This window comes from Scyliorhinus canicula, chromosome 8, assembly GCF_902713615.1.
Source record: "Scyliorhinus canicula chromosome 8, sScyCan1.1, whole genome shotgun sequence".
Classification (NCBI taxonomy): Eukaryota; Metazoa; Chordata; class Chondrichthyes; order Carcharhiniformes; family Scyliorhinidae; genus Scyliorhinus; species Scyliorhinus canicula.
Window position 1 is genome coordinate 176,112,013 of NC_052153.1, and position 12,101 is coordinate 176,124,113.

General features: G+C 45.2%; 1 protein-coding gene across 1 annotated transcript in view; it reads right to left on the minus strand.

The window, feature by feature from the left end:
* neil3 (nei-like DNA glycosylase 3) overlaps positions 1-12,101 on the minus strand; it is a 38,008-nt gene that overhangs the window by 16,192 nt on the left and 9,715 nt on the right. The window contains exons 3-5 of the mRNA XM_038805753.1: positions 10,614-10,748; positions 8,668-8,881; positions 5,146-5,220 (exon numbers count right to left, since the gene is read on the minus strand). Coding sequence (XP_038661681.1) covers positions 5,146-5,220; positions 8,668-8,881; positions 10,614-10,748 — 424 coding nt within the window. The remainder of the gene's footprint in view (positions 1-5,145; positions 5,221-8,667; positions 8,882-10,613; positions 10,749-12,101) is intronic.

Consider the following 12,101-nt stretch of genomic DNA (forward strand, 5'->3'; position numbering starts at 1 on the left):
AAACCATTAATTTTCTGTTCTTCCTCTCTTATCCCCTCCAATAAATATAGGGCGCGATTCTCCGCACCCCACGCCGGGTGAGAGAATTGCGGGAGGGCCGGGCGAATCACACCACGCCGCCCTGGCACCCCCCGCGATTCTCCCACCCCCCAAAAATGGCGTGTCATGTTTTTCGACAGGCCGCTCGGAGAATCGCCGCTTCTCACAGCGACTGGCAATTCTCCGGCCCGGATGGGCCGAGCGGCCTGCCGAACCCAACCGGTTCACGCCGACGCCAACCACACCTGGTTGCTGCCGACAGGTGAGTGTGGAGCCTGTGGGGGGCGGAGGGAGGATCGAGCACCACGGGTGTGCTCAGATGTCTGGCCCGCGATCGGTGCCTACCGATCGCCGGGCCGGCGTCTGTAAACGACGTACTCCTTTCCCTCCACCACCCCGCAAGATCAAGCCACCATGTCTTGCGGGGCAGCGGAGGGGAAGACGGCAACCACGCATGCGCAGGTTGGAGCCAGCCAACCTGCACATGCGCGGCTGACGTCACTTCGGTGCCGCCGGCCGCATCATTCCCGGCGCGCCACTTTGATGCATAGCTCCCGGGGGGGGGAGAGAGAATAGGGGGCGAGGAGCGGCCTCCGACGCCGGAGTCAAACACTCCAGGTTTCACTCCGGCGTCGGCACTCAAGTCTCCCGTTGGGAGAATCGCGGCCATAAAATCCATGCCATGGGGGTGACAAGAATTAGCCATGGTGCCAGCTCCAGCTGCCGATCCGGCCAGAGAATTGCCGTGTCCAAGGCAGTGGACGCGGCCGTGCCGTGCAACATGGCGCCGGCTGCGCGCGGGCTTGGCCTGCCAAAGTGTTCCCCCCTTTGGCCAGGCTCGCCATCCCCAGACCACCCCATACTAGTGCCTCCAGCCCCTGCCAATATCCCCCCTGCCCACGGATCGGCTCTCCCCCGACTGTGGCGGCACTGTAATGAGTCCGCAGCCACCACACCGAGTTCCCAGAAAAAAAAATAGCATGAGAGACCCACACCGTTGGGAACTTGACCGGTCAGGGCGGAGCATCGGGAGAGCCCTCTGGCAACATTCAGAGGTCGTCCATATGTCGTGTGGCTCACTCCTAGCGTACGCTGCTTTGGAAGGAGCGAAGCATCGCAAAAGTGGCAGCACCCCCGATTTTGTCACAAACGGGGATTCTCTGACCCATCATCGAATGCGATTCCAATGTCATCGACCGGAGAATCCCGCCCATTGTCTTGGGGTCTTTTTACCCTGGCCTCAGGGAACAGATGGGGAACAAAAACAAAGTGCTGAAAAAATTCAGCAGCTCTGGTAGCATCTATAGAGAGAGAAACATAGTTAATGTTTCGAGTGGAAAAACAACTCCTTCAGAACTGAAGGGAGGGAGCAATGGGATGGATTTTATGCTGTTGAAAGGGGAGAGGAATAACAAAAAAGGAGGGCAGAGGGTAGGAGAGATTAAATGACCAAGATTCATGGAACTAAAGGCAAAAAGAGTGGCAATGGTTGGACATTGGGAGAATGGGATGTTGGAATCAAAATTGATTCAAGTCAAAGGAGCAAGCAGTACTTGTACAGTCATTGACTTGCTGAGGAAAAAAAAAGAGGGCCTAAGTAAGACGAGATAGATGGGGTCTTGATGTAATGCCTCACCTGAAAGCCTGCAATGCAGATGTAATTTATTAATGCACTGGAATGTCAAATTTCTGAAGTTGGACTTAAACCACAAAACCTTTGGCTCAGAGATTAGAGTCGTGATTTATTTATTTAATTTGAGAGTATCCAATTTCTTTTTCCCCCCAATTAAAGGGCAATTTAGTGTGGCCAATTTATCTACCCTGCACATCTTTTGGGTTGTGGGAGTGCAACGCGCACGGGTCAAATGCGCATAATCCACATGGACAGTGATCCGGAGCCGGGATCAACCCCGGATCCTCAGCGCCGTGAGGCAGCAGTGCTAACCACTGCGCCACCCAAGAGGTGTGATTTAACCGCAAAAATGTCTATGTTTGGCTTGAGGTTTCTCAGCAGCTGCTGTGACAAGAAACACCCTGCTATTCAACGGCACCATACCATTTTGTTTTAGCCTCGAGGAGTTTCTCTCTGCCAAGGCCGCACTTAAGAGTCATTTCCAGTGGGCGAGCCCAGCAGGAAAGGCTCCTCGCAGATCAGGGGTGCCCGATGTCTGGCTGCCCAGATCTCCCCCCACCCCGTTCCAGAGTGCCGCTCCTCCCCAACCTCAGGGAGGCCCCTGGCAACACCCCTGACTTGTAAAGTCCCCCTCCCCAGTAGTGCTAGGTGCCCGGGTGCCACCCTGTCTATGCGGGGGTCTCCAAATGCCTGGGAAACCCCCAGGTGCCATTATGACTTGTGTACATTTGTGGAAAGCAGAACTAAACGTCACCCTGGCAACATCTCCCAGGCGCGGCTGTTAGGCGCCGGGAGAATCTAGAGGACGCATATTTAATTTAGCCTAGTGACTCATTTAAATATGCTGATCTGCATCACGTGCAGTTGAGGGCGAGACCAAGATCACGATGCCTCACGAGACTCCGTTAAATCTCACGAGGCATTTTGAGCGTCACAAATCTTGAGAGTTTTCTTGTGAGATTCAACGGCCTTGTCTCACATCAAGACCGGCACAACAAGACAATTAAAACACCCCCGTGACTGCTATTATCAACTACAGCTGACAATTATAACAGGGGAATGGGTCTGAATGCACGATAGAACATAGGTGGCAGTGTTTATATGTGCTGTAATTTGAGAAAGGAAGGAGTTTGAAAATCTAGCAAGGAGGACACCGGAGTAACCCGAGTCTGAGACAATGGCATGGATTGATCTTCAGTAGTATTGAAAGTTCAATTAGAGCAGAGATGATAAACATGTAGGCTTGGTGATGGCCAAATATGGTATTTCACTTGTGTTGTGACTCCGGGTCAACTGGGTCTGGAATTGACCGTGCACTGGCCCAGGGTGTTGTAACACATGCCAGCGTTCTCCTCAAAATCATTCAACTGGATTAATCAAGCACCTATCTTTCTTAAATCCATGCTGATTCTTTATCATCTCATATTCATCCAAGGGTTGAACCATTCTGCTCCTAATTTTTCATAGAATTTACAGTGCAAAAGGAGGCCATTCGGCCCATCGAGTCTGCACCAGCTCTTGGAAAGAGCACCCGACCCAAGCCCACAACCCCACCCTATCCCCATAACCCAGTAACCCCACTCAACACTAAGGGCAATTTTGGATACCAAGGGCAATTTAGCATGGCCAATTGTGCTAACCACAATGCTACCGTGGTGCCCTGGAATGTAATGATACATTCCCCACAACTTATGTTAAACTGACAGGTCTGTAGCTTCCATGTTTCTCCCTCTCTCTAAACACTGGATTGACATTTGTAACTTTTTAAAACACAAATGCACAATTCTTGAAAGATTATAGCTAGTGAATTTGCGACTGCCTCACTAATTTCTTTTCATTCCCTGCTCTTTTATACTTTTCCTCTTTACTGTGAAACTGAATATGAAATATTATTAATTTGGTAATTCTGCTAATTTCTTATTTCCCTTTTAGTCTCACTTGAACCTAAAGGAAAACGGATCTTGCATTTATACAGTGCTTTTCACAACCTCAGGCCAGCATAACGGGGATTTTTGAAGCATAGGTGCTCATCCAATGTAGGAAATGCCACAGCCAAACTGCGCATAGCTTTTTGTGTTGCTTTTTATAACACTCCCAATATGTTAGATTTGTACTATTTTGTACAATTGTGTTAACATTTCTCTTTGGGTGGAAACTATTTTTAAAAACTTAATGTGTGTTGATCATAGTTTCTAAGTGAAGATCGTGCATTTTACAGACATGAAAGGATATTTTTTCTTGTGCAACTACTTTAGAATACTGACCAGATTTTGACTGCAATTTTACTCATTAATAGTTCCACCCTGTTTAATGTAATTCATTTATTTCCTGATGTTTGCCTTCCTTAAATTTAAAACCCTGATTGGTGATTCTACCTGCTCCCACTCAAAATTAATAACAAGTTCATATTTTGTTACTAGAAGGTCCCCTTACCATCAGATTGTTAAGTAGTTGTGGTTCTTAACTCACTATTAAATCAAGTATGAGATATTCCACAGGGAATTGAGGTATCTGAGCTGGAAGAAAATAAAGATCAGCTTTGGAATCGCCAAGCCTCAAAAAAAAACAAATCTTGGAAATTAAGCAGAATGACCTAACGATCCCTATTTATATTATTTGTCCATAAAAACAATTTAACAGTTGTTTGACAAGATCTAAACCCCAAGGTTATTTTAAAGTCTCAACAATTTTTAACTAAATCATTCATGTGTTGTGCAAGATTCAATAATGCTGAATTCTGATCCAAGTGGTTTCGCAAAGATATGTGGAAAAGTAAAGATGTGAACCATCACATTGGGTGAAATTCTCCGCCTCGTGATGCTGCAAATGCGAACCACGATCTGGCGGAGAATCAGGCATCCAGCTAAAATAGAGGTCTGCGCCCAGCACTGATATAGGAGCCACTCTCCAGGCCCTTTAGCACTAACTCCAGCCCCAGCGGATAGAAAGCCCGCTGAACCGGGAATTGCTCGGACATTGCACGGGCAGTGTGCTGGTCCAATTGCATATCCTGACTAGCTTCCCAAAAGTGCCCATAACGAGAACATAAATTATACACAATTCAGTCCCAGCAGCAACACTTAAATTAAAATCGCTTATTGTCACGAGTAGGCTTCAATGAAGTTACTGTGAAAAGCCCCTAGTCGCCACATTCCGGCACCTGTCCGGGGAGGCTGGTACGGGAATCAAACCGTGCTGCTGGCCTGCCTTGGTCTGCTTTAAAAGCCAGCGATTTAGCTGAGTGAGCTAAACCAGCTTAGTCTCCCAAACGGAGAAATTTGCCTGTTGTATCTGCTTCATTGATACCACAACATATGCCTGAACTTTCTGCTTGAATAGTATTTAAAATAAACTGTACAAGACATTGCTCAGGTGGAAGTCAAAGTTTTTCCAACTTCAACTAGAAGGAGAAAATGAGTTAGATGATGTAACAATTGAGTTGATTTTTGCAAAGAATAGAGGTAGATTCTTACTTTATAGAACAGAACTGTGAAGTCACGTGTCACTTTTACAAGGTGGTGGATTTGTTCAGCTGATAACCGCCAAATCTACGGGAAAGAACATAATAATAATAATCTTTATTGTCATAAGTAGACAGACATTAACACTGCAATGAAATTCCTGTTTGGGTACACAGAGAGAATACAAAATGTCCAAATTACCTAACAACACGTCTTTCAGGACTTGTGGGAGGAAACCCGAGCATCCGAGAAACCCATGCAGAAACAGGGAGAACATGCAGACTCTGCACAGACAGTGACCCAAGCCAGGAATCGAATCTGGGATCCTGGAGCTGTGAAGCAACAGTACTACTCACGGTGCTACCGTGTTATCTCAGATAATGATTTAGTTTATAAATCAGTGACAATTCATGTTTGATTTTAAACTAACTGACTTCACATTAACAGCCTTTTGAAAATCTGGAAATACACTACTGCCCAGCTTAACCAACAGAGGCTACCTCTCAAAGAAAGGTGATAGAAGTCAGGTACAAAAATGAATTAGTCAATTGTCACTCCTTCACAGATTTACATTATTTTGTATCTGAGTTTATTGAAAAAAATGCAATATTTAGTAATTGTGACTTTTAAACGGTACTGATCAAACTGGTTTGTGGCTCAGATAATCTACACAATAGGCAATATTTAATGGAGGCGGCAGGGGTCCTGTCTGCAGGCTGGAGATCTGGCAAAGAGCCCCGCCGCCTTTTAAGGAAGGGCCCGCTGTATCAAGCACCACTTTGGCACTTAACTGTATGGAAGTGGGCCTATCCCAGGATCAATGACCCTGGAGGTGTAATTCCTGCCAATCGAGAGCTAGCTACTACACCCACCCAAGGCCTAGCATTGTTGCTGAATCCCCGGCCACAGGCGAGTGATGGTGAGGTGGGGTGATGAGAAGAAGCACAGGGTGGGGTCTGTGGAAGAGAATGGGGCTGAGGGGTGTTTGTTGATAGCAAGAGCAGGGGTGGCTCTCACCCCCCACCCCCATTTCTAATGCTGGGTCCCTTGTTCACACACCAAGTGCCTTTGACCAAAGGACCTTCCTGTCCCCATTAGCCCCCCCCCCCCCCCCCCCATCCAATTCACCTCTCACGTCCTCACCCCCTAGCGTGGATCCCGCAAGCAACCTACACGGGTTTGCTCTTCATGCTCTGCTTTGGGACATTTACTATGTTAAAAGTATTATATGAATACATGTTGTTGTTAGCTATAGAACAATAACCTAGTCTATTGCAATCAACTTGAACTCAAGAGGAAAAAGATCATGCTGGCAATGTCCTTGACCTCAGAGTTTAAAAATATAGAGCGTCATTTGCTTCACAATCTCTTTAATCTTAATTTCTGTGACAGCAGCGTTGTAGAATTCAGTCAAGATTGACTAAAATAATAAACTTTAAAATCAGCTAATTGGGTTATAAACAGGTCTGCACAAGAATGTTAGCTTGTATTTAAAATTAAACATGTTTGTGCATGGAGAACTTGGCAAGTGGTTAAGCAAACATTGAAGAGTTGAACAAATGGCATGTGAATGCCACTCATTTATAAATTGCATTTAAGGCACAGATTTAACAAAATAATTGAAAGACAAATGGAACTGGCTCCATTTCTTCTGAATTGTAATAAATACAATAGGGTTGTAACATTCATCATCCGACTGGATTTTGAAGTTTTGAATAATTCCTGCAGCAAAGCTTTGATGCCCTTGGGGCTTATGTAGTGAAGAACTGAGATGGAAAATTAAGATCTGGGTCAGCGGTTATGAAATGGTGGCAATGTCACATGCATCAGTGGTTGTGCTAAAATGGGAGGATTGTAGGCCGGGAAAAAAATGACAGACATAAGAGGCACAGGCACCAGGGGCGCGATTCTCCGCAAATGCGGCGAATCGTAAAGGCTGCCGTGAAACTGGCCGTGTTTCACAGCAGCCTCCGCGCCCCCTCCCGGGACCTGATTCTCCCCCCCGGGCGGGGCTAGTAGCGGGGCCCCGTGAAGCACGGCATCGCGGACTTAGCGACCGTCGCTAAGTCCGCGCGGCAAGCGTCACGCCGTCATCTCCCTCGGCCGCCCCGCGGACTGATCCTGCGGGGCAGCGGAGGGAGAAAGAATGCGTCCGTTACGGACGCACTGCCCGCGATTGGTGCCCACCGATCGCGGGCACATGCCCCCCTTGGCACGGCCGTGGTACTGCCGTGCCAATCGGGGCCCTGGATGCCCAGAACGGGCATGTTGCGGCCGTTTTTACGACGGCAGCAAGCAGGTGTGTTTGCTGCCGTAAAAACGGTGGTAAAGGCCTGGGCACTCGGCCCATCGGCCTGGGGAGAATCGCTGTTCGCCGTACAAAAACGGCGAGCAGTGATTCGTGTCGTGGGGCGGCCGTGTTTGGGGGGGGGGGAGGAATAGCGGGGGGGGGGGGGGGGGGGGGCGTGAAAAATGTCGGGGACACCCTCCAGCTATTCTCCGACCCGTCGTGGGCAGCGGAGAATGTGTTTTGAAAACAAGGGTAAAATTTCAAAATTTAAATATTGTTGGACCTGGAGCCAATCAAGGTCAGTGAGCGCAGGGGTGATGGGTGAACTGGACATTGTGTGAGTTGGGATATGGGTAGCAGAGTTTGGGATGAAATTGAGTTTAAGGAGGTTGAAAGTGGGAGGCTAACTAGGAATGCTTTGCGGTTCTTTGCCTATGACCGGACAGCTAAGAATGGAATCAGATTCAGGCATACCCCCCCCAATTGATGACAAGAGAACGCCATTGAAGGACAGGGCATTGCCAACTGAACCAAAAGCTGCTGACTGTCCAAAATGGATGAGGAGGATAGTTTACCATGCTCAGTCGCACTGGATCATTATCTAGTAATCATGGCTAAAAGCACATGTATGGAGCTCTGCTGGAATGTAGTTTAAGGCCAGCTTACGTCAGCAAGCTACTGGAAGATTGCTTGACAAATGCTCAACAGGACTGAATGGCCAATATTTATAGGGAAGTAGCAAACAGGCCTTTCCGGGGCGAAATCCATAAATCTTGGAAACACAAAAGATCTTGCCGAATTTAATAGCAGGACCCCCTGCCCCTCAAGTGTTGTCAAAAAGCACTTACTTGCTTGGTCTATTTGTTCTGGCCTCCCTTTAAGTGCTGGGTTTCCCTAGCTTTGGGAGACCTAGAGACACAAAATCTAATGACTCAAAACTTGAGGATCGGAGCCTCATTAACAGATAAAACTCTCAGAGTGGGGCACCCCAAACCTGCTGCAGTAACAACAGAAGTAGGTGAGGTTTACATAATTTCTGATTTGTTTATCCTCTGTCTCAGTGGTTGATAAGATTACTTGAATGTTTAGGAGAGAAAATAAAATACAAATAATGTTTGCGAGGAGATTATTACTAAGCTATGCCTTTAAAATACTTTTGAAATTAAGTCACTACTTATTTAATTTTTCGTGGCCGAAAACATGCACATTAGTTTTGAATAGACTCTGCTACACGAGGCATTTACCTTTACTGCAGGATGGAAGCTACTATCAAATATTGATTCATTTTTGATGATATTTCCCACTCCAGGAAGCACAGTCTGGTCCAAGAGCACATCACAGATCATACGTGCACCATGTTTCTTCAATTCATTCTCCACTCGTGAGCAATTAAAATTAACAGAACAAACATCCAGCTCTTCCATTAATTTTACTTTCTGCTCACAATCCGATGTGCTCCTGATAAATAATAGAGAACATTAATGTTAAATTCCATTCAACGTATAACATTGTCAGGTATTTATTGCACCAGAGTTTCTACATAAGTCTTGACTCTCAGCTAGTTTTCAATTCCTTCAAACCTAATGCTTCTTTTCCCTTCCAATTCCACTTTCCCACCCGCTCCACCTCTGTTGATTCACTCAGAAACCAAAAACATGTTTACGTCAGCCTCTGGGGTGCAGAATTTCAAAGATTCACACCCGAGTGAAGAACTCTTTCCTCATCTCAGTCTCAAATGATCGGCCCCTTATCCTGAGAACGTGCCATTCACAGTCAAAGTGTTTGACAGTCACAGAAAGAGTCACAGTCACACCTCACACTTTCCCCCATTTTACTCTATCTGTCAGCTTGTTTCCCACTCACTTAACCTGTATTTCTTTGCTGCCTCTTTGTTTCCTTCTTGCAGCTTTGCATTCAGACTTAGTTTTGTATCATCAGCAAACTTAAGATACATTACTCACTGTCTGCCTTTTCTGATCACCTTTCTGTAATTTTTCTTTTGATATCTATCTTTCAAAGTTATCTTGCCATTCCAATCTGACTTTTTTTATATTACCCCACTGCCCATGATGTCTGCCATTTCATTTGTACAAAAATGAAGTTCCAAGGTCTCTGAGGAGGGGGAAAACAGTCCAGGTGGTAGTCTCAATCATTACAATAGTTACCCAGAAGTTAGAAGAGGTTTTAACTCTACTAACTTTTTCTGGGTGACCATTTGTGTAACGCAGCTGGAACTACCCGAAGTTTGTGATTTAAATTGCACTTTTGGATGATTCCAAGCACAGAGGAAATTTGCACTTCTGGGCAATTGCTACGCAAGACCTTACCTGGGAAGCCGAGAGGGATTCCGAGCTTATCTCTGGATGCCTCTCAAATCCGATACTGGGGAGCTTGGAAGTTAGAGCCCGCGATGTAATGGTGAATTTATATAAATTCTTATTCAGGCCGCAGTTAAACAACTTCTATAGAGCTACCGGCTCTACATTATAGACTACTGAGAAAATGGAGAGGGCACGATGTAGCTTCACTAGGGTACTGGTTGGTATGAAGGAATTAATTTATGGGTTACTCGGTAATTTGACAAGCATTTAAAATTATGCAGGGATGGACAAAGTAGGTAGAAACAGACAGATTCAACTAACTGAAGGTCCAAAACAAAGGAACATTTATTACTAAATGGAATTTAAAAGAAATGGAGCAGAAAACAGAACAAAACATCTTTATAAAATAGTTATGATATGTGGAATGAACACATTTAAGAATAGACAAAGAGGTAATTACAAGAAAGCAGAATGGGAACAGAGTGGGCATATGGGAACACGGCACATGCAGAGGAAAAACTCATGTTAAAAAAGGCCCGATTCCATGTTGTAACTTCTACGTAATTCTGTTGTGACTGAACGCGTTTGCTCTGTTGTTAGTAATAGTGCTGTAGTGTTGAATAACTATTAAGAAGCCAGATGTATATTTGTACAATTAACTTTGTTGGATCATACTTAGACCCGGACATAGGAAATAAATGTAGAGAAATTAAAACACATACTGATGGGACATGTGAAATCCAATCTGGAGTCAAATCATTTTGAAAACAAATTTGTAATTTATTTCCATCAGAGATTAAGGTAACACAGAAATTGGTGAAAAAGAAAACACAAAATTAAACCAGAAAATTAAGTTCATAGACATTTACCTGACATCCATTGTGGAGTCAAAGAAACAAATCAAATCATTGGTCAGCTGGATTTCCAGAACTGCTAGAGCTCCATCCTTTTGCTTTCTCTCAGGTGAATTAATCCACATTGAACCATGCATTCCAAAATGCACCCTGGAATGGCATATAAATTAGATACTTAGTTATTTCAAACAACGAGTGCACCAGAATTTTCCTTGAACAGGTCTGCAGATTATCTCGCAAAGGTTCAAGTCTCTGGGCACAATTCTCCAAAAATAAATCTGGATAGAATCATAGATTCCTACAGTGCAGAACGAGGCCATTCGGCCCATCAAGTCTACACCGACCTTCTGAAAGAGTACTCTACCCAGGCCCATTACTTTGCAATCCCATACTCAATCTAACTGTTGAAAGCTAAGGGACAATTTAGCATGGCCAATCCACCTAACCTGCACATCTTTGGACTGTAGGAGGAAAGCGGAGCACCCGGAGAAACCCCACGCAGATACGGGGAAAACGTGCAGACTTCGCACAGACAGTGACCCAAGCGGGAATTGAACATGGGACCCTGGCGTGGTGAAGCACTGTGCTACCATGCTGCCCTATCTTGCCAGCTAGGGGTGGACGAATCTCAAAATGAGATCTCCCTGCCGCAAATCCTGTTATAGCCCCTCTCGCGAGGGTCTCCAGCTACAATGGGATTTGCGCCTGTGCGATAGCAGCTGGAGAATCACCTCCAAAGTTGAATCACAAACTTAAATTCTACATTTTTCACAGATGCCTTAGATGGGAGTTCCTGGAATATAAAAACAGTTTAACTTTGAACACATTCTTGAAACACCATACCGAAAGCGGTCTTTGTTACTGAACAACTGATTCTTGCTGAACAAGCACAGAGACAGGTTTTAAAAAAATAATGAAAATAAAAACACAAAACCAAAACTATTGCAGGTTCGCAAAACTCTAGCCAGCAACTGAAACAGTTCATCAGGTCTTTCATTCCAATGAAGCTGGTGAGATCTTGGTATTTATTTCCCCGAGACGTGTTTTGAAATGACCCACAGTTTTTGTACATTTTTAGTTTTTATTTATTCTTTCACTGGATGTGGGTGCCAGTGGCTAGTCCTGCATTTGTTGATCACTCCTAATTGCCCCCGAGAAGATGCTGTCTGTCAACTCATTGAAAGAGCAACGACGCCTATACACCTTGGGACTTCACAATTTTGGTGTCGGGCTATGGAGCATCCTGCCCAATGTGTTTATTTTTTTGTGTGAAAATGAGCTGATATAGCTTTGTATTGGTACCAATATGGAATGGTGATGTTTCCTTGTCGTTTAATGGTTAGTGCGATATGTTTTTTTTAAATAATCTTTATTGTCACAAGTAGACTTATATTAACACTGCAATGAAGTTACTGTGAAAAGCCCCCAGTTGCCACGTTCCAGCGCCTGTTCGAGTACATAGAGGGAGAATTAAGTAGTTGATTTAAAATCTTTGACTGTTGA